The 22,556-nt window shown below is 40.4% G+C and overlaps 2 protein-coding genes, 1 long non-coding RNA gene and 3 other non-coding genes across 6 annotated transcripts in view; 5 read left to right on the top strand and 1 right to left on the bottom strand.

Moving 5' to 3' along the window:
* The window catches only part of dok4 (docking protein 4), a 47,675-nt gene extending 42,321 nt beyond the window's left edge, over nucleotides 1–5,354 (top strand). Inside the window, exon 10 of the mRNA XM_066713670.1 lies at nucleotides 106–5,354. Within this exon, the coding sequence (XP_066569767.1) occupies nucleotides 106–236 (131 nt within the window). The 3' untranslated portion in view covers nucleotides 237–5,354. The remainder of the gene's footprint in view (nucleotides 1–105) is intronic.
* On the bottom strand, nucleotides 4,789–11,214 carry LOC136758914 (uncharacterized). Its single transcript, XR_010819998.1, has 3 exons — nucleotides 11,132–11,214; nucleotides 9,595–9,644; nucleotides 4,789–5,762 (listed from the first exon to the last, which is right to left on the bottom strand). It is a non-coding gene; the product is annotated as an uncharacterized LOC136758914 (long non-coding RNA).
* vac14 (vac14 homolog (S. cerevisiae)) overlaps nucleotides 10,745–22,556 on the top strand; it is a 43,731-nt gene continuing 31,919 nt past the window's right edge. The window contains exons 1-10 of the mRNA XM_066713669.1: nucleotides 10,745–11,512; nucleotides 12,671–12,821; nucleotides 13,143–13,310; nucleotides 13,791–13,853; nucleotides 14,314–14,421; nucleotides 14,603–14,712; nucleotides 15,128–15,249; nucleotides 15,876–16,013; nucleotides 16,518–16,658; nucleotides 22,135–22,198. Coding sequence (XP_066569766.1) covers nucleotides 11,409–11,512; nucleotides 12,671–12,821; nucleotides 13,143–13,310; nucleotides 13,791–13,853; nucleotides 14,314–14,421; nucleotides 14,603–14,712; nucleotides 15,128–15,249; nucleotides 15,876–16,013; nucleotides 16,518–16,658; nucleotides 22,135–22,198 — 1,169 coding nt within the window. The 5' untranslated portion in view covers nucleotides 10,745–11,408. The remainder of the gene's footprint in view (nucleotides 11,513–12,670; nucleotides 12,822–13,142; nucleotides 13,311–13,790; nucleotides 13,854–14,313; nucleotides 14,422–14,602; nucleotides 14,713–15,127; nucleotides 15,250–15,875; nucleotides 16,014–16,517; nucleotides 16,659–22,134; nucleotides 22,199–22,556) is intronic.
* Nucleotides 18,611–18,681, top strand: trnag-gcc (transfer RNA glycine (anticodon GCC)). The gene has a single exon. It is a non-coding gene; the product is annotated as a tRNA-Gly (tRNA).
* On the top strand, nucleotides 20,313–20,383 carry trnag-gcc (transfer RNA glycine (anticodon GCC)). The gene has a single exon. It is a non-coding gene; the product is annotated as a tRNA-Gly (tRNA).
* Nucleotides 21,301–21,371, top strand: trnag-gcc (transfer RNA glycine (anticodon GCC)). The gene has a single exon. It is a non-coding gene; the product is annotated as a tRNA-Gly (tRNA).

The following is a 22,556-nucleotide window of genomic DNA, read 5'->3' on the forward strand; positions in this document are numbered from 1 at the left end:
AAAAAAATAACTAACAGAAAAAGGGGGCTATATGACTTTAATGTGCAAGCCTTGTAAAGGGAACTTTATCATCTATCCTCACTGTGCTCTCATCCCTCTTTCCAGGTGATGTGTTTTCCAGCCCTCAGTTGGACTCCGACTCGGACCTGCTCCCGACTCGGCTGCCGTCAGAACGCCACAACTCTGCCCCGCTGGGCCGCCTCCCCGGCTCCTTCCCCTCATACCCTGGCCAGTGAGGGACACTGCAGAGTCCCAGGTTTCCCCCCCTCGTACCCCCTTCACCTGCGCTGAGACTGGACTTCATCTCCCCGACCTATCACCCCACCGCCCACCCTCCCCCCCGATGAAGTACAGCCAGGGGGGGACAGTCCTGCGGGAGGCTGGATGTGGAGAGGGGCAGGCTCACGCACACATTGAGGAACGGCCCTTCTCAGACGAGGAGACCCCAAAAGCAGCTTCAGCTCGGAAAGAAACAGAGGCCAGAGTTGGGGGAGTAGATGGAGAAAAGCAGACAAAAGGAGTGTAGTCTCTGAGGAAGGCTTGATGTCTCAACAGCCTTCATGCGAGATGAAGGAAGTTTGAAGACTCTATTGAGCATTTCTGGCTAAAGACACATTGAAGTTTGCTTTCTTTCCCCTTTTATTTTTCTTTTGTTTTCTTAGGAAGCAGTTTTTGTAACCTAGACACTTTGGTGAGAGTGCAACGCTCTGCATGATCCTCCAGCAGTCTGGAATTGAGTTGTTTTGAAGTGAGAAGAGAGCCTTCCTTTACTGAGGCTCCCAGAACCCCTTTGTTAGTTGGATGGAGAGCTGGAAGCTGCTTTTTGCCCCCCAGCTATCAGAGACAATGTGGCCTATCAGGCTACATACACTGGATCTGAAAGCTATTAAGAGGCACCTGCATAGACCTTTCTTGAATGGCTATGGAGTACTTTGTGTGCAGTTTATTTTTTTGGTTATGAATTGAAACTGTGCGCTTTTATGAGTGCAAACAAAAACAGATTAAGAGATAAAACAGCACAGACAAGGCTAAGGCAATGTGGTGTAGTAGCACAAAACAGTACATCACCTTTTTGAACAATAACTTCAAATTTTCCCAAACAAGAGTCTACAAGGTCCCATGTTTTATTTTTCCTGAAAATGCACAAAACAACCTAGATTCCTGTTGCTTGTCTGTGTTTTCATTGTGAACTAGGATTTCTTAAATGTTCGCGTTTCAGGAGAAGGATGGGTGTTTTAAATGGATTTTCTTGTTGAAGATGGACGCAGGTCAAACAGATGTGGATGATGTACTTTTTGGGGGAGGGGTTTTGTTTCTGTAGCTGAAGAAACACCCAGGAAAAGCAGACATTGCCTTTAAGCTTTGGAAGTCCTACAGGACATGAGAGCACGTTGCTGAAGCTCGGTTGTGGCCTGAATTTGAGTGTTGGGAACAATGAGAGAGAACACGGCATTTGGTTGTATAGCTACTGTCCACTGGTCATGTTGGTTTGTACTGGATCGTAGAAGTGACGTCTCTGGAAAACCGACCATACAAAATGTCTCTTATTTTTGCTGTGTAGCTGATTTTTGCAGTCCAGCCCCTCAAAACCTGTGTAACAGAGACGGGATTTGACTCCAGCACCAGTCACCAATGCAAGACGCTCCAGCGGTTCAGCTCTCTGCAACAATATCAAGACGACTGCGCTTACATTACGATGGGGGACTTGTAAGACTGGTACTGATTTGAAAGACGCTTCAGAAAGAAGAAATTAAATGAGCAGGGTGCGCTTTAACTCTAAAATATTTGTTCTTAGTTTTGTTCCTCATTTTTACAAATTCGGTGGTCTTATTCACAACCGAACAAAGAAATTAATCTTTTTTTTTTTTTTTTTTTTGTTAATACTATGATGACTATAAATGTCTATGGCCATTTTTCCTTTTTTTTTTTTGTGTTTTAACATCAGGTCTGGTTATATGCCCTCATGTTCTTGAAGTAACATTTGCACTTGGAAATGATTTTAAATAATCTGTTTAGACAACTCAGGAGAAAACCTCTTTATATTTTAAACATTTTCTTACTATGAGTGTTATGCACAAATCCTGCAGCCTGTATTAGGGGCAGTTAACTTGTAGAGATATGGATGAAAAGGGCTCTGCTTGTCCCAGCTACCTGAATAGGAGACCTTCAGACCAAATAATTTTCCTAGGGCTAGCTAAGGTGTTCCACTTTACTTGGTACTTTGTTCAGCGCCATTTGAGACTCTGTATCTGGTCCTGGCTTACAAACCCCCTGAAAAAAAATCCTCATTTCAGTCTGTTGTGTGTAGTTCGTATATATAGTTTTTGTTTTTAATGCAGAATATCCCTTATCCGTCTGTTTGATTTTAGCATTGATTCATCCTTGTTTATTATTTGGCCCATGAAGCCAGATTTCATTACTATGCTGTATCGTGTCATTTTCTACAGCGTTTTATCTGCGACCTTGGGACAACACCGCCCAACAAGGTGCAATTTCACCAGTGTCTCAAAGGGGATGATTTGGAAATCAGAAAGGAATATTGGGTCTCCTACCGAGGATGAGGGAAAGATGAATAGAAAACTTTGCCTTACTGACCTGAAGAAACATACTTTTTATCTGTTGTGATCTAATGTCACACTTCCTAAAAATGAAACCCTGACAGAGTTCTTTATAAAATTGAAATGGTGCATTGGGTCTTTGAATAAAAGGGCTTTGTAATGCAAAGTTCCTTAAACTAAGAGCAGACAAAACAAAACATCCTACTACTGTGCATAAATACAGATGATATGGTTTAAAAGACTATTTGAGTTTCCATTAATTAACCTCTGGCTTTGGACCAGATGGTTATATTTAACAGTACGTGAGTGGAACACCTTCCTTTCTAAGGCTAGTTACACAATGCTGGAATCCAATAAGAAACATTTTATTATTTATTTAATTTCAACATTAAGAAGGGCTAAGCTTTTGTTGAACATATCTCTTCCCTCTGTAACATGTATATAACCCGGGTTGTGTGTGCCCTCTGTATATAGAGCTATTTATTTCACATGGTGTGTCAGTATGCCCTTCAGGCAACAGGAATGTTCTTACAAATATGTGTGAGCGTGTATGTGTATGTGCATGTGTGCGTGTGTGTGTGTGCATTTGTGCAGGTGTGGCTGGAAGTGAGGGGATGGGGGGACGGGAGGGGAGTGCGTAATCTTACAATGTCTCGCCACATATGTTCTTTGAGAGAAACTGCTCACAACACAGCTGTTCATTTGGCATTGGCGACCTCATGTAGATTGCAGGCCTCCATGCTGATTCAGCCTGCTGGAATGCATGTGATTGTGGAAAGACAAGTGTCATAACCCATTAGCGGGATAATACCAAAGAACAGTGTGAAAACACTGGGTATTAATCCAAGTCGCTGAAGGAGGTGTCAGAATGATTTCTGACCTCATAATACCAATGAGTGACAGGTGTCCAAATGTTTCTCCCTTAGTGTCCTGCACGTTATGTGACAGAATGCTTGAGATTCCACTGCAGCCCTCTAGAAGGCAGCATCATTGTTGGTTCGCCTGCCTGTTGCCTGCAGTTTGTCTTACTTCTGTTTTTGCATTGCCTCGAGCCCACCTGATGCAAACAATGTGCAGTGACCTCTTTTCTCTTTTAGGACTTGAATTTCTGCCTTAAGACCGTTTTTCTGTTTCTTTGTCCAAATGTCCATCTCGATATAGTAGAGAAGAACTTTTGCATTGTAGACCATTCTTTTGACCGAGTGGTAGTGCTGGTGTACATTGAGCATGTATGAGATGGTTGGTCCACTTTAGAAGACATGTAGTCATCCTATAATTAGCCCGTGTTCCTCAAGTCTTTAAAAATGATTGGGAGAAGGGGGCTGTGGCTGATTTGATATTGGCCAAGTATGAACATTCTCCTCTTAATCTAGTTTCTAAACTAAATTGCTTAATTTTGCCTTCATCACCAACAGCATATAAACTAAGATGTAATGACACTGATGCTGAGATGATATTACTTCATTAAAAATACATTAAAATGTAAATGTATTGCTAGGAAAACAAACCACAGATGTCTCTAGGGGATGATCTGAAACAAAAGTTCACATCATTGAGTTTCTGAGAGGAGATCAGTGTTGGAAGTCCAGAGAGAAGCTGTCTTCTTCCAGGTGTATGTTTTTTAAAGGCCGTTGTTTGTTTGGTTTTCATGTTAGTGTTACTTAAAATTGATCACTTCTTCTTTACTATGAAATACCTGACATCAAAAAACTAAACTAAAAACAAACACTTGTACAGTTTGTTTACTGTACTTACAGATTTCCATCTTTATTTCTGTACAAGCAAAGCAAACAAATGTCAGAGGAAGTTACTCCATTAAAAAAGACCATAATATTAATATTTCAGCTGTTTAGCAGTTTGAAAATTCTCCTGTATGGACAGGGCTTTTTTCTACATGACTAGTTGTTATTTTGTGGGGGGATATATATTTATTTTTTGAAATAGTTTTAGCAGGTCTGCACTTGATGTTTTTGGTGCCAGGACACCTCTGAGTGTATTGTCCGTGCGCTGGCCTGTCCTGCACTTCTGTAATGTTTTTTTGTTTTTCTTCGGTTCCTAAAACAAGACGGCTGGACTTGGAAAAAAGTGCTTGATATTCCCCCATTTTCATGCAAATTTGTAGATAAGATCTGGTAAATAGATAGGCCAGTACTTCAGGAATGGAGGTGGAGAATGACTCATTGCTAAATGAAGCAGACACATCTACAAACAAAACATGAAAAGAAGGACCTGCATTGTCCAATGATTTAATACATTTTATCAGTCAAATTTATACTAACAAATGTCGTTCAAGGATAAGTCAGATATTATACAGCAGAATTACATAATAGTCGTTATTAAAATAAACCTACAACTCAGTGTTGCCTATCTGTTTATCTATCTGTCCTTAAGCACTTTGAAATAGGAGATTAATATACAATATAAATGAATGGATTTAATTACAGTGGTGAAAGCTAGTAAGCTATAGAGTCTTCAACTAGGCTACATTTACCTATAGTGCTCTATCTAAATCTGTGGTTCACTCTTTCCCCTTGTTTCTGTTTCTTCCTGGTATTTAAAGTTCCCTGTTGTTTGCATCAAGAGCTGAAAGCTCAGTCAAACTTGGAGACCAAATTTGCAAGTTCATAATCTGATTGATTTGCACACCAGCTATGGAAATTGTACATTGATCATTGAAGAGCATGTTGCCATGGACCACACCCTTGCATGAATTCTGTTCTGAAATGCCATGTGTCCTGTAATGTTTGTGGTACAACATTTTGCAGTTTTACAATAAAACAATTTTTAAAAAGATAATGTCTTTGGTTGCTGTTGTTGCCTAGGTCTTATATCTGAGCATGAAAGAAAACAAAATGTGCAAGGAAAGGGAAGTCTCCCCAAACATATGTCGGATTAGTTTGACCTTTCCTAAACATTAAACCTTTCTTTACAGATTGTTACCAAATGTGAGAAACTTGGTTTTATGTAGAGATAAATATCACCATAGGATATATATTATTTAAAAAAATCAGACCCCTCTAAACCTCCCGTGATTTTGAAAGAGGATATTCTGCCAAGTTAATTCAAAATGAGTCTCCTTCCTGTAGCTGTGTGGGTATTCAGGCTATGCATTACTGTGTGTGCAGGCTGCCGATGTCTTCTCTCCTTTTTCATCTGATCGCTTTTCCTTGGTGACAGCCCAGTATCACAGGAATAAAAATAAGCCTGAAAGAAACGGCAGAAACACTTTCATTTTGATGCCAATTCAACTGAAAACAGGGGCTCGGCTAAAAACTAATTAGTTACAAATCGGTGATTATCAAAGGCATTTAGATAGCATCACAAAGCAAAGCGTAAATGCATTTTTTGTGTATACATAAATGCTTGTCACAAATGTCATAATCATGCGTTAGACTGATATTAGTTGGATAAAAAGCACCTAATACAATGATCTGTATTTGTAAAAGAAAAAGGTTGACCAAAGACAAGTTCCAATAATCAGATTTGTTATGAAAGTATATACTCACTTTATGTAAAGTAACCCTTACTACTCATCAGGAGATCAGGGGGTTAATTTCATTTAAAACAATTTCATGTGTTTTGTGGTTTGTATGGAAAGCTCAAGGAAAAAGGAGTAAAATAAAATCTTGAATACAGCACTCAACAGAGAAAGTCTTCGCTCATAAATTGCCCACATTTCAAAAACCTGGGAACTGGATTCTAGTAAAGTGAGATCAATCATACTATGAAACAGACATTATAACAAAAGATGGAAAATCAAAATTATAAAATCTAATCCAGCTGTGCTAAATTGTAGGTCCTTCATAATTCACCTTTACACCTATTAAAGTGTGGTTTGTTTGGGAATGCATCGAACTGGATGCAAATCAGGAATGTTATGCTTTAATTGGGCAATATTCAATTAATGCATACACTTCCCAAACAGAACCCTTATTTATGGGTCTCTTATTGTAGAGTATCTACTGAAATCACTGCTCTGTACCAACTGTGGAAGGAGATAAAGATACAGAATACTGTACAGGGATGCTGCTTGCAGGGCCCTAAATGCAAAGATCATCACACTCCAGGAGATGCCTGCAGACGGGACACAATCAGCATGGTGTGTCTGTGTGGTGGTACAGAAACTCAAAGGGGAAGACACAGAACAGATGTTTCCAATGACGTGTGCCACTAGTGTTGATCAAGTGATAAATTGTAGCCTTTCAATGTGAGAGGTTGATAGAAGGTGCTGCCCAATCTCAGCAGGTCAACTGTGGCATCAGTAATTAGACAGAAATTAGAATAGGTATGTGACCGTATATTACTTCACTGTATTACAGTACTATATACATGTAAGACGTTTTTCCGCCATCTTCCTTGACCATTTCATTATATCCATTTAGAGAACCAGATAGGTGGGAATATTGCCATGTGTGCAGCCATCTCAAGAGGTGTTCTTCCCCACACTGTTAGCCCATACAATACAGATCACCTAATAATTGCATCTTGCTGGTGAGAGCTGGTGAGGCCTGCAAGCTCCGTAACAATTAAACTGGTTGTTTTTTTTGCTTGTTTTAATATATGCCTCCATTAATCGATTAATCGGAGCTATTAATCAACTAATGAATTGATCGACGCTCAATATTTGATCTAATCGAGCAGATTTCCATTATAATAATTGGGGATTATACGGTTAAATTATAAAGTAGACTATTCACACGAGAAGTTACATCACAGCAGTTTTTCGGTTTCATTTGCACGCAATGCTTTCCTTCCATGGGAAGTGAAAAACAGCCAGTAAGTGTTTTTGCATTATAATTATAACCTAACGGGACAAACGCACTTTTTCTTGGAGAAAATAATAATAATAATAATAATAATAATAAAAAAAAAATATATATATATATACACTCACCTAAAGGATTATTAGGAACACCATACTAATACTGTGTTTGACCCCCTTTCGCCTTCAGAACTGCCTTAATTCTACATGGCATTGATTCAACAAGGTGCTGAAAGCATTCTTTAGAAATGTTGGCCCATATTGATAGGATAGCATCTTGCAGTCGATGGAGATTCGTGGGATGCACATCCATGGCACGAATCTCCTGTTCCACCACATCCCAAAGATGCTCTATTGGGTTGAGATCTGGTGACTGTTGGGGCCAGTTTAGTACAGTGAACTCATTGTCATGTTCAAGAAACCAATTTGAAATGATTCGACCTTTGTGACATGGTGCATTATCCTGCTGGAAGTAGCCATCAGAGGATGGGTACATGGTGGTCATAAAGGGATGGACATGGTCAGAAACAATGCTCAGGTAGGCCGTGGCATTTAAACGATGCCCAATTGGCACTAAGGGGCCTAAAGTGTGCCAAGAAAACATCCCCCACACCATTACACCACCACCACCAGCCTGCACAGTGGTAACAAGGCATGATGGATCCATGTTCTCATTCTGTTTACGCCAAATTCTGACTCTACCATCTGAATGTCTCAACAGAAATCGAGACTCATCAGACCAGGCAACATTTTTCCAGTCTTCAACTGTCCAATTTTGGTGAGCTTGTGCAAATTGTAGCCTCTTTTTCCTATTTGTAGTGGAGATGAGTGGTACCCGGTGGGGTCTTCTGCTGTTGTAGCCCATCCGCCTCAAGGTTGTACGTGTTGTGGCTTCACAAATGCTTTGCTGCATACCTCGGTTGTAACGAGTGGTTATTTCAGTCAAAGTTGCTCTTCTATCAGCTTGAATCAGTCGGCCCATTCTCCTCTGACCTCTAGCATCAACAAGGCATTTTCGCCCACAGGACTGCCGCATACTGGATGTTTTTCCCTTTTCACACCATTCTTTGTAAACCCTAGAAATGGTTGTGCGTGAAAATCCCAGTAACTGAGCAGATTGTGAAATACTCAGACCGGCCCGTCTGGCACCAACAACCATGCCACGCTCAAAATTGCTTAAATCACCTTTCTTTCCCATTCAGACATTCAGTTTGGAGTTCAGGAGATTGTCTTGACCAGGACCACACCCCTAAATGCATTGAAGCAACTGCCATGTGATTGGTTGGTTAGATAATTGCATTAATGAGAAATTGAACAGGTGTTCCTAATAATCCTTTAGGTGAGTGTATATATATATATATATATATATACGGCTAGTTGTGCTGAAGACAGTGACAATGCCGAGTCCAGTAAAAAGCAAAGGAGCAGAAGGTCTGATGACAATTCCACTGATTCTGGTTTTATGGAGTTTAGTGCCGGGCGGCCGCAGTGCGTTATGCTGGCAAATTCTGTCAAATGAAGCAATGAAACCTGCAAAGCTGAAACGACATCTTACAACAAGCACCCGCAATACAAAGACAAATCCAGAGACTTTTTTAAAAGAAAGAAGAATACAAATCGACAGAAAACTCAAATGAAGTGAAAGCATCCTTCTTAACAGCGCTGTTGCAGAGTAAAGGCCCGGACTATCGGAGAGCAAGTGATGGCGAAGATGCAGCAAAGACACTGAAGCTCATACCACTTTCTAACGACACACTAAGTAGCAGAACTGAAGTGATTTGAAATGCCAGCTCGCAGAAAGGGCAGTTTGAAACTCAGCTGATGAGACAACAGTTGTACAAGTTTTGGCCAACTGGTGCAGGGGAGTACCAGTAAAATAAGCCATGAGATGAGGGTCGACAGACTCAGCAGTAAGACGCAGGCCCACCCACATCACTGACGTCTGCAGTATCTGTAAGGGCTACTGTATGCACTTTTTTGTCTTTAAGCATTATTAACAGTATGTGTTTACCTTTTAAATACTTTTGTCAGTCAGTTTCTCAGTTGGGGATCCGTGATTAATGTTGCATTTTAAAAAAAGGGTCTGTCACCCAAAAAGTTTGAGAACCCCTGCTGTACTGTGCATACTGCTGTTATATAGAATAGTCCCCTAGCCAGTCCTTTATTTTTATAACATATTTTTACGTTATCACAATTACTGTTTTACATACTGAGTACATGATATTGTAATGCTTTTTTATCAGGGACTTGTCTTTGTTAAGGTTTCATATTTACAGTAAGAGTTGTCTTCTAATATCTTGGGGGTTGTGTTCATGCTTGGTTTCCTGAGAAGAAGAGCTGCAGATTAGTTGAGTGTTAATACATTTTAATATATGCTCTGAGTGATATTGTAATGCTTTTTGTAAAACTTAAAATTAAATAATAATAATAATAATAATAATTATTATTATTATTATTTTATTTTAAGTTTTACATATTATGGTCACTCAAGCCAATGGCATATTCAGCACCAAATCTGAAGTGCTAGAAATGTAATGTTACTATACTATACTACTGGAACAAAATCAGGGTGTTATATTTAATGCATTACAACTTTATTAATATGTATATTTCATAACAACGTTTTCATTTAGGTTTTGTTACAATACAACATGTCGCTCATGCCATGCTTTAATCACTAATCAGGATTCCCATTTGTATGGAGTCCACTCTGGTATCCCAGGTGTCCTATGCAGGTCTTCAGTGGTTGTGATACACAGTTGCATAGTAATATTTTAATACATAGGCATTGATATGACAGTAATGTTAAAAAAAGAAAGAAAAAAACACTAAATCATAGCTCCCAAGTTTTCAAAGCACTAATGTGTGAGATTTGTCACATAAAAAGTAACAGATTTTCCCGCCGGCAAACGCAGGATCTGAGAGGGTTGCGCAGATGTTTGACACAAATGCGTGAAATTGAAGCGTCAATGCGTGAGAGTGGGGGCGCACAGATTATTTTACAACGTGATAGGGTCTCAATGAGAGCTGTGCTAAATAATTATGACATTGCATACGTGCGGTGAGATTTTCCCCTTAATATTTTGCGGCCCCCCTGCGCCCTCTCTGAGCACCCCAGTCTGAGTGAGAACCCCTGTAGCAGAGGATGTAAGAATCATGTTCCATTATTTCTGTCTGAATCGGTCCTTTTCATCAAACCACTTGGAATAAATCACATTGAGAACAAACGTTAACTCGTAGTTGGATCAATGAAATACATGACAACAAAAACGCCTGGTCGACATTCTCTCAAGAAATACAAATATACATGATATATGCCAGCAGCCCCTGCTCTAATAGAAACCCCAAACTTCCGCACTTTCGTTTTGCGGCGAATCCCGTGTTCTGCGCTCGACTGGCCAGCCTGTGGGAAGTGAGGGCGAGTCATGTGAGCCGGGCAATATGGCCGCAGCGAGTTGCGTGTTTTGAAGCGGCGCTGTCAATGCAGTTACACACCTGATCCGAAATTCTGCACCGAAACCGGTTTCAATTCAAAAGCGACACGGGCTGCAAACGACACCAGACGGAAGCGAGCTATACAGTTATATAGAAACCCCTGTCATTTCAGACTGACAGTCCAGGAGCATCCGAAACGCATCGACATCTCAGTGACGAACTCGAGCGTAATTCAAATAGTGACCGAGAAGCGCAATATTGACACTTTTTTGTGGTGTAGAAATACTAGCTAACGGGGCCGTTTACGTCGACATGTTGTGATGTCTTATTTGGGCAGTTGCACAAGTAACTATTGCATTTAATCTTATTTACCCACCTGTTTAAGTGGATGCCAGTCTGGTGTGATTCCTGCTTGCGTAACAGTTGCAACCGAGGGGTTTTCCTTTCCTGTGCGGAGAGGGACACTGCCTGCCAGCGTAGACGCATGCTTCACACTGAAGCCGGTTTTTATATTGTTGTACTTTTAACTTTCAAATGGTCCTCTAGTTGGGGCAGGTGAAATTGCAGCAAACCCCGAATCGGAGTGTGTGTGGAAAGCAACTGAAGTGAGTGGCAACGCGTTTGTTTGTTTGACTTGTTCTGTGGTCGTGAGAATGAACACGGAAAAGGACTTCTCACCGTTGACCCCCAACATCGTCAGAGCCCTCAACGACAAGCTGTACGAGAAGAGGAAGGTCGCCGCTCTGGAGATTGAGAAGTAAGACACGGGGACTTTAGTAGTATTCATCAGTCGAAATCACCACCTCTCTATTGGGGAAAATACGAAAACTATGTTGTTGTTGTTGTGGCTGGTGGTATGGGCAAACCCAACGGAAGTGCCCGGCTTTTTACTTTGCTAATACGTTTAAAATAAATGCATGCTGGAATAATACTTGCACTGCTTTTGTTATTGTAAATGCATGGTGGTGTGCATGCAACACACACGCATTTAATATAAACGCAGAGCAACGTCCAGGATACCGCAGTGCCCGGTTTGACTTATTTATCGACTGGATCAAACCTCCAAGGTAAATAAGATACATTTACAATTACGGTTTGCATTGGATAGGTAGCCTGTGGAAAAGTTTTTATTTGCGTGTGTCTGGGGGTATGGTATCACATGATACAGGCTTAAATCTGACGCACTAATTGGATGGATGCTGCTGGATATTTAGTTCTCTGTAGCAAGCTTTTGTACACCTCATTATTGACTTGCCTTGGTATAACATGGATTAAATATAAACTATAGAAATAGTCATTTAACAAGCAATGCAGCGTGCTTTTCCTTCGTCTTCTGTTTAAACCAAAAAAAAAAACTCAAAAGAGTGAAAGGGAGAACTAGAGAGGGATGGTGATTATGACCTAAGGATCATATGACTGAGTACCCCTGGAGTGATACAGTAAGATTGAACACATGACTCCTGATGTGTCCAATGAGGGAAAGTTCAGAGGATGTATCCAATTTTTATGAACCAGAGCAGATTTAGTATAATATACATATTTCCATATCAATAAGATCCCATCACATAATGACTTCTTACTGTATAATTTCTAACAACAATAAACGGGTAAAACGTTTCATGTCCAAAACTTCTCTGAAGTTCACTTAACATGGCTCCGACTAGCACTGTTTGCAGCAGGGACCTAGAAAGAAATGCAAAAAAGCCAAATATCAAAGTATACTTTTTTGTAACTCCTTAATAGCTAGTCCCCTTATAAGATTTATTTAGACAGTGAGGGTACCTCAAACTATTTATGAAACAAGTGGAGGAAAGACTATTTTAATGACACCAATTAATAATGATGTGAAGTTTTGGGGCGGTTTTGGGGTCTAACTTATTTATTTTTTGGCCATGTTTCCGTTTGTCTCTGTCAGGCTGGTGCGTGAGTTTGTGGCACAGAACAACTCCACCCAGATCAGACATGTCATCCAGATCCTGGCCACGGAGTTCGCCCTGTCTCAGCACCCCCACAGCCGCAAGGGAGGGCTCATTGGGCTGGCAGCATGCTCCATCGCGCTGGGCAAGGTGGGAGAGGGCCAGGGTCACTGTTTAATACCAGCAATACTCGCCAAAACAAAATGCTGACGTTCAATTGGCTGTACTTCCTCTTCTCTGCTTTGTCAGTTGATTTGCAGGCAACGTTGCTGTAGCCATTTAATGCTAATTAGTTAGGATTGCAGATGTTCTCATTTAGTGACCTCCTATGCATTGCGTTGGCCTTTCCCAATCCAAAACTTCTCAAGTCTTACTTGACTCGGCTGAAACGCAACCCCAGCCTTATAGTGCAAACACATAATGATCAGGTTTCAGATGTGACCGCTGCTGAACGCCTCTGTGTGTGCGCAGGACTCGGGGCTGTACCTAAAGGAGCTGATTGAGCCGGTCCTCACCTGCTTTAATGACTCGGACAGCCGGCTGCGGTACTACGCGTGTGAGGCCCTGTACAACATTGTGAAGGTGGCACGGGGGGCAGTGCTGCCTCACTTCAATGTGCTCTTCGATGGACTCAGCAAGGTACAAATGTAAATACAAATGCAGGGGCTAAAATCAGGAGGGTGGGCTATGCAGGATAAAGAAAACTTCAGGGTGCAAATTGATCATTCCAGTACTATGCTGTGGGCCCCCATTACTCAGAATTGACATCAGTGGCAAAATATATTCTCTTAGTACATGTTTCTGGGGTAAGTAGTAATGGCACAAATGTACGCAGTAGGATTCTAGAGTTTACCTGCTGTTTTTGTACTGTGTGTTATCATTGTATTTTTGTCTCACGGCTTAACTGAGTTCACTTAGCTGTGAAGTACATTTTGTATCAAACCACTCAGTTCATCATTATGATTGACCTGTTCTAGACCTATTAAAAACAAAGGAGAATCTCTAGTTCATTTTAAACATCTGTAAATGTATCTTTAGTGTATTGTGTAATTTTAAGGCCCTTTTCAGGATTTGATTTTTTTTTTTTTTTTTTTTTTTTTTTTTTCCCCCCACCTACAGCTAGCAGCAGATCCAGATCCTAATGTAAAGAGTGGTTCAGAACTGCTGGATCGCCTTCTAAAGGTGAGGGCACATTCATTCCAGTCACTCAGGTTCATTTACAAAGTATATTAAATGGACGTAAGCGAGAGATCAATTTCGCCTATGTCACTATTGGACTTGTCGTGCAGACTCCTAAGACTTCTGAATTGTTTGCAACAGAGCACGTAAGTATGCAACAACCCCTTTGGGACTCTAGAACACTGGGAGGTTTTAGGCAAATAGAAGCAGAAGATAATACTGTCTTTATTGCCTCATTTGCTTATTTTTTAATGGACAAAATGTCTGTTTAAAAAGGAGAAAAAACTGGATACTATCATTTTCATGACCATCTAGAACTCCATCCTGGTGCCAGTTACTTGAGTGCAGCCTGTTCAACAGAGAGGAAAGTGTTCAAGATGATTAAATGTTCTTCGTAGTGAGTAGGTCAGACTTGGTGCGCATGGTTTACAAGAGTCACTGGAATGTGTGCGTCTGTCTGCAGGACATAGTGACAGAGAGCAACAAGTTTGACCTGGTGGCCTTCGTCCCACTGCTGCGGGAGAGAATATACTCCAACAACCAGTATGCTCGTCAGTTTATCATCTCCTGGGTGAGTACATGCCCCTGGCTCGGCAAACAGGATCTGACGCAAATGCTGACCATCATTATTTGAGACTGATTTACGCACTCAAATACTCGATCTTCACTTTATATTTAATTTCTTTTAAGCAATAACTTTGTCTACAAATGTGATGTTGAGTTGTCCTGACCCTGGTCCTGTCCTCTACCAGATCCTGGTTCTGGAGTCGGTCCCAGACATCAACTTGCTGGATTACCTGCCCGAGATCCTGGATGGGCTCTTCCAGATCCTGGGTGACGGCAGTAAGGAGATCCGCAGGACGTGAGTGATTCTTTGGCAGCTGTTGTTGCTGCTGCTCAGGAGCTTTCTGGTTTTTCATTTTAATTTCCAAGAGCCAGTTATCAGAGCAGTGCCATAATGAAAAAGCTTGTCTGGCAACCTGTGTCTAGAATCAGTTTCTTTATTGTTCACTTTTGTAGATGAATGTTAAACACCTTGCTCCCACATCTCATTTCCACATAACATTTAGCACAGTAGTAATGTTATTTGTTCATCGTTATACTTGTAAAAGCAAGGATAAATCATTTATGATCTACCGCTATGAAAATGGATTTAGCCAATGTTTACACTGTTATTATAACATGTATACACATAGCTGTATTGTATTGTTTGTTTATTTAGTATTCTTGTAGGAAAGGAGTAGTATCATTGAGATGGATGTTGATGCTGTTTCTAGGTGTGAGGTGGTTTTGGGGGAATTCCTAAAGGAGATCAAGAAAAATCCATCCAGCGTCAAGTTTGCTGAAATGGCCAACATCCTGGTCATCCACTGTCAAGGGCCAGACGAATCCAAGCTCAGTAAGGGCCTCTGTTTTCTTAGACCGATGTTCCATAGCACACACTAGCTCAGCGCTGGTCATATCTGCTTGCCAAATTATTAATTGATTTTGATGACCCTGATACTCATCACTTGAATGATTTAAATATGCAGATGAGTATCCCTGCAAGCATTATGCTTAACAATGTAGAAACTGATATGTACACATATGGGGAGAACCAGAATGTGTGTGTGTGTGTGTGTACATCAATCTATATATTTTGATGTATTAATCTATCTGTTGATATAGAGGAGCTGTTTGATCTGTGACAGTGCTGGTGCTTAATTTACCATTTTACTGCACAGTCCTCCCAGGTGTTTGGGGTTTATAGGCTCCTCCAATCACTTGCTAAAGATCATGTTGACCATGACTATTCAATCCCAGTATTATGTTTCAGTTAAATGCCTTGAGAGATTGGTGGGACTGAATCCCAGAGAACAGCCCAATTCTCAGGGTAACACAATGGCTTATCCCTTCTGTAGATCCATAGTGCTGTCTCATTGCCTCTGTGGCTCTCTGAGGAACTCTGGAGAGGCCTTGAAAGCCAGAGGGTGAGTTCCCCATTCGTGGTGAGGAGATAACAGCTGTGTTTTTTCCCCTCTGAAGCAAACGACCTGATCCAGCTGACCGCCATGACCTGGATGCGGGAGTTTATTCAACTGGCGGGGCGAGTGGTGTTGCCGTACTCCTCCGGCATCCTGACTGCAGTGCTGCCCTGCCTGTCCTATGACGACCGCAAGAAGAGTATCCTCTTGTAGCTTTGAGCAGGGTGACGGAGTATTTACAATTGTCATATTAAGAACATAAAGTTTGCAAACGAGAGGAGGCCATTCGCCCCATCGTGCTTGTTTGGTGTCCATTAATAACTGAGTGATCCAAGGATCTTATCCAATCTGTTTTTAAATGTTCCTAAATTTTCAGCTTCAACCACATCGCTTTGTTCACAGCTGGTTCATCAAAAGCAGGAGGAAAACCTCATTGATTGGCCAGAGTTGTTTCCTGTATTGGTTCAGGGTTTTAAACTCCAGAAGAACTGTGGAGAAGACTTCTCCTGAAATCTGAGGGGCCCTGTGTCAAGAATAGGGTAGTTTGTGGCACAAGTCTGTATAAGTTTGTGTGAATATCTCAAGTTCATGGAGTTATGTGTATTATTTTTAAGTGCTGCTGTGTTAAAGCTGTGAGTAAATGTGAGTCAGTCAGGAACTTCTAAGATACTTGGTCTTGCCTCCTTAACCCCTTCTTGCTCAGGCACCAAAGAGGCAGCCAGTGCGTGTAACCACAGCTTGATGAAGCTAGTGACTCCTGAGGATGATGAAGAAGAGGCTGCGCCACCCACTGAGACCCAGACTCAAGAAGACAGCCCCCCCAAGACACAGGACATCCTAGACAGTGAGTGACAATCAAGGTTCTCTCTTTGGGGCTGGGTTAATTTGCCAGGGAAGAAATGGAAATATTTATATTTGAGCTGGGATAATGAGTCAAATCAGTTATTTTAATATTCTTGTATTAAGTGTTTACATGTTGCTGTGGTAATATCTTGAAATGTAGTCAAAATGGCAGATGGAGATAGAACAGGAGCCAGACCGACCAGATGAATTTCAATGTGCCAGCAAATGTTGCAGGCCAGCACTCGAGTGTTGTGTGGAAGTTTTTCAATCAGACTACATTTGCATAGTCACCTGGAATAATTTATTTGTTTCTGATAGGAGGGAATTTCAGATTTTTGGCCGAATTCTGGCATTAGGCAATCCTGTGTGCTATTTCTGAGAGAAATGCAAATCCAGTAAAAGCTATATATAGCTTTTACAGCTATAGCTTTTAGTGTACAGAGTCAATATTATTGTCTGAAAAATGGAAGCCTTGAAGAGGTTCTTTGCTTGTGGGCTCACCATGTGGCCTCAGCTGGCCCTTTATGAAAGGCATCAGTGACACTAAACACATTTAAATGGTTATAGTCTGGTAGTTTATGGAAAAAACATCTATTGTTTGTTGCAATAGATATGCTTCTGTTATGTAATGATGAACAGAAACAATTAAACAGCACAGGAACCCCACTACACAGTGTATAAGGGCATCTGCAAATAAATAATAATAATAATATACAGAAATAAGTAGCTAAATGTCCGTGTATTTATTTCAAAATGTATTCATTTATTTCTTAGTTCATTTATTCATTGATGTATTTATTTATTTTCTCTTATTTTTTTATTTTGGCATGGATAGTCCTCCATAGTAGTTGCCAAAACTGTGAAGATGTAAAAAAAAAAAAAAAAACTGGGAATACAGCTCTATTATATTTGACTTTATTTTTCTAGTTAATTGAATCTTGCTGAACATGTAAATGTTATTTACTTTTTTTATTTATTATATTTATGATTATTTGATAGTTTATGAAATACAGAATAGTATTTTTCAATTAAGTAAAGAAAAATTGCCTAAAGCAACACAAAATGAAAAGTTCCACAACTGATAATCTTAATATAGGAAAGGAGAAATGTAAGTCGCATCTGCCGGGACTCGAACCTGGGCCTTTGCTAAACCGCACATTGAATGGCAGCAGCGAATGGCAACCTCTATTCTCCTGCACGCACATTGCTTTGCTAAACCGCCCTGAACACAGTCCCGTTGTTTGCATCACTACGGATGTAATACCACTTGCCGCCGCCACGCTGTTGATCTTTGATCAGCCCTTGATCTTTGAAAGAGAAAGTGTGACCTCGAATGACCTCTCCGCAAGCTCGGATTCCCGCATTTTGAGTATAAAGACTATAGTAAAGCTTCTGAAAATCGACATACATTCTTCTTTTTTTTTTTTCTTTTAATTCTGCATAGAATGTAGAGTTCAGATTTACTCGGTTGTGCATTTGTAACACTTTACAATACTAAGCACTGATTCTTATGAATCCTACTGGAATAACATGAGCTTCTGAGTGTTTAGTTCCATTTTGACTATAAAATATGAGCAGTACGTTATGATTACTGAATAGATTAATAAATAGTAAAATAGCCTAGCCTCTTAAGTATGCATATGGTAACTGTGAATGCAAAATCCAGTTTTTGTGCTAGTAGTCTGTTACCCCTATTCTTGGCTGGTCCCATGTGGCAGCAGAGAATTCTTCACTAAACCTGGAGCGAGAGCGACGGAGACACGGGCAGTGAGTGAGTGTGCCTGCTGCTTTGATCTGTCATCTGACAGCATTCCTCCCCCTCTCTCTCTCTCACATGCTTACACACTCGCTCTCCTTCCCTTCTCTTTTGCCCCTCGTGAGCTCGAGCGTGTCATGTGTCTCCTGCTGCAGCGCACCAGTAACTGCAGCTCAGAGGAGGGGCTGCTGAGCTCAGCATTGGTGGTTCAGTGGTAGAATTCTCGCCTGCCACGCGGGAGGCCCGGGTTCGATTCCCGGCCAATGCAAATGCATTTGTTTTTGTGTCTTTTTCTTTTAAAGATAATGGCTGATCTGAGCTGGCAGAAGATTTGCTCTAAATGCAGTGTCCATTTTGAGGAGTGATGCAGAGAAACATTGATCTGATGTACTTTAATTATAATCTGTTGTATTACAAGAGGACATTAACCGGTGTGTACTGCTCACAATGTTAATTTATGGTTTTTGACTTGCGGAACAAGGGTTCAAGTTATACCCTGTACCAATCAAGGTTTCAATTTAATAATAAACTTAACATTAATTTTCATTATAAATATCAACCACAAATCAAACATTGTATTTTTTTGTATTAATACATTAGAATAAGGGAGAATAAAGGAAAATTATAAAAATATGCATGTTCTATACATTAGAACGAAGACCAAGGAATATAAGCAATTTCACACACAAATAGAAAACTGGTCATTCTATACATTAGATCAAATACTATGATAGTGTTAAGTGCTGGTCTAGCTAATTTATGCATTCTACAAGCCTTGAATTCTCTCAGGTTCACAAGTCCTCCTCAGTGCTCAATACTGCTGTTACAGCACAACTGCATTAAAAAAAAGTATTTAAAATGCCCTCGAAATTTAACTTATTTACTGCTTATGTTAAACACATTGCAATATGTATCACAACCAAAACACGATGTAGGATTTGAAATAGTTTTATAAATATAATTTATATTTGCAGTTTTATCCAACATTGTCTGAGGTGCGTTTTTCACATTTTCTTTAGATTGTTGTCTGTGATCTGAGCTTGCTTGTCTTTTGGAGACAGTTTTTGTTTGGTGATATCCAAGTCAACATCTTCAGTGAACATTTACAGTTTTTCTTTGCTATTGTAAATTTTGAAAACCGATTTAATTAACTTTTCTGTTAAAATGCGCCTTTATGCCATAGTATACGGTAATCTTCAGTCATGAAGAAAATAAACATTAATCAAAACCATGGATACTCAAATGCAGCACAGCCTTCAAAAACACTTTCTATTAGTTATGAGGGTTTGAGTAAAACACGTGATTACTGGTTTAAGAGCCCTGTGTTTCTCAGTGGGTGTGTTAGCTTCACCACGCCGCTCAGTAGTGTGCCCGGCGCTGCACTTGAGAATCAGTGTGGAGTCGGAAGATTCTAACAAACTAAAACACCATAACTGTTAAAAATGAATGGTAAATAATTATAATAATGATTGTAAAACTAAATAAACGTGTATTTATTTATTGTCTGACAAAGGATTTTATGGTAATTTGAAAAAATATTTAGCCAATAGTTTGAGAAAATGTATTGCTGCATTATCGTTGGAATATGTGCTGATACAGATATTTATTTAAAAGGCCAGTATCGGCCGATAATATCGGTGCTCCAATGTATCTGTCGGGCCCTATTCACATTTGTGGCATATGATGTTAGTTGACACTGACACACCCACTCTCTCTCTCTCCCTCCCTCTTTCTGTCTCTCTCCCTCTTGCGCTCTCCCTCCCTCTCTCTCTTGTTCTCTCTTGCTCCCTTTCTTTTGCTTGTTGCCTTGCTGGTGTGCCTGTGAGCTCATTCACAGCCATATGTCCTGTTCTGCAGGACTCTCATAACTGCAGCTCAGAGGAAAAGCCTCTCAGCTCAGCATTGGTGGTTCAGTGGTAGAATTCTCGCCTGCCACGCGGGAGGCCCGGGTTCGATTCCCGGCCAATGCAAATGCATTAGTTTTGTCTTGTTTTCTTATCCCTGCTGTGGTGTACCATGGGGTCTCTGTGACCCCACCCCAATAGTACTGTCAGTGTAACTTTTTTCATGGTACTAGAGCAGGGTTAAGTTTATATTTGATGATGATGATGATGACTGACTGCAGTAACGGCCACAGAGCAAGTTTGCTTATCATTTTCTTAAAGTTGGATATGAACTTTTGTGCTGCAGTTGTTGGGGATCCTTTGCATGTAAACCTTATTGCATCAGAATAGAGAGAGAGAGATTATTTGAATGATGTAATTCATTGCAATTGTCAAAATCCTGAAGAGATATTAATATAATATTTATTTCTTAAAACGGTGGCCAAACTAGTATGTATTCTGCTTCAGGACATGGAATACCTAAAAGGAACATAGCATGTAGGCATCAGAGCTTTAGATATGATTTATGCATGGAGAGGCATCCAAATCATAATCCTAGTGATAAATGATAGTTTGGTAGAACAATAATCTTAAACCATTTCCTTTTGTTTTACAGTAGTGGTCCTGAACCAATTTGCATTTAATATTTATGCAAATATCTGTTTATGTTGTGTCATTATAATATAGTCTGCAGTATTTGTAGAACCTGGAGACATCTGTCGTCAGCTTGCTGTTACACCGAAACTTATTGGTAGGTGAGATTTCTACAACTTGAAAATGATGCTGAGCTGGGACAGGAATCCTGAACTGCAACCTTAGAAAAAGTGAGAGCTTGGCAAAATAGATCTAAGGAACTAGCAGAATCCTGAGCTAAATATTCTCTCTAACGTTCTCTTCCTCTCTCTCCTGCTGGTTGTCATGTCTGTGTGCTCAATCAGCTTGTCATGGATTTGTGGCTGCAGCACAGTAGTAACTGCAGCTCAGAGGAAAAGCCTCTCAGCTCAGCATTGGTGGTTCAGTGGTAGAATTCTCGCCTGCCACGCGGGAGGCCCGGGTTCGATTCCCGGCCAATGCAAATGCATGTTTTTGTCTGGTCTGAACTCAACTAAAGATTTTTTAAATCTACTCTTTAATGCTTGACCTTCATATTTCACATTAAAATGTATACACATTTGTTTACCCGTGTTATACTGTCAATGCTGAGCTGGGACAGTCTTCCCAAAAAACAGCATAGGAAGAGTGGGGGCGGGGGGGTGAGAAAAGAGTAGGAGCGCCACATCAGCAGGGGAGGGGCTGCAACTGGGAAGCCTGTGATTCCACACTACAGCGGAGCAGAGGCATGGAGACTGGTCTCCGACAGACAGGCTGGAATACAGAAGTCCTGCGGAGGATCATCTAGCACACATTTGTGGAGACCCTCATATATTGTCACCATGGGGCCCTCAGGTCAATTAAACAATGCAGAAAAGCCCCAAAACATGTTGAAATGTATCTCATGTTTGTTTCCTGTAGGTTATTAGAAAAAGGAATGTTTGGTGGTGTTTTATACAATTATATATATATATATATATATATATATATATATATATATATATATATATATATATATAAGAGAGAGAGAGAGAGAGTGAGTGAGTGGGGCTTGGCTGGATTAATCCCCTTCTTATCCACTTCTGTTCTTGTTTTCATAGGCACCTTCCTCCCATACTGGTGACACAAAGAAAGTCCTTAAGAAATTTGCATTTAAGAGGGGACCACTTGCCCGTAAGGCATTTTAAATTCAGCTTATTTGACCTCAAGAATACAGATAAGGACTTTTGTTTGCATTTGTTTTGTAGATTCTCTGAATGCTTCACAAGACTCTGTTGGGTTCAGCAATATCAGCTTCTTTGCCCCTACAAGGTAAGTTCAGTACCAGTCCTTTTTAATTTCATGTTTTTAAATATACTTTTAAATCGCAGGTTCTTGATTCTTAGAGTCCATATGTATCACGAAGTTCGGTCTTGTACACATGGCTGGTTAAAAACGTGTTTTGGTTTAAGGGGGTTTATTTATAACGTTCAACTTGCTTGGCTGCTTAGCTTTAAATTCCTAACACTCAATTCTTAGTGATACTGTAAACTTAAAAACATGAGTGAATCTATGCTTGTCAAGGATGTGGGCATTTCCCCCACTTTTACAGCTTTGCTGGCCATAATCCTGTAAACCCAAGTTTCATCAAGTGCATACAGTATATCTAACCTCACCCTGACCTCTGTGA

The sequence above is a fragment of the Amia ocellicauda genome, chromosome 9, assembly GCF_036373705.1.
Source record: "Amia ocellicauda isolate fAmiCal2 chromosome 9, fAmiCal2.hap1, whole genome shotgun sequence".
NCBI classification, from domain to species: Eukaryota; Metazoa; Chordata; class Actinopteri; order Amiiformes; family Amiidae; genus Amia; species Amia ocellicauda.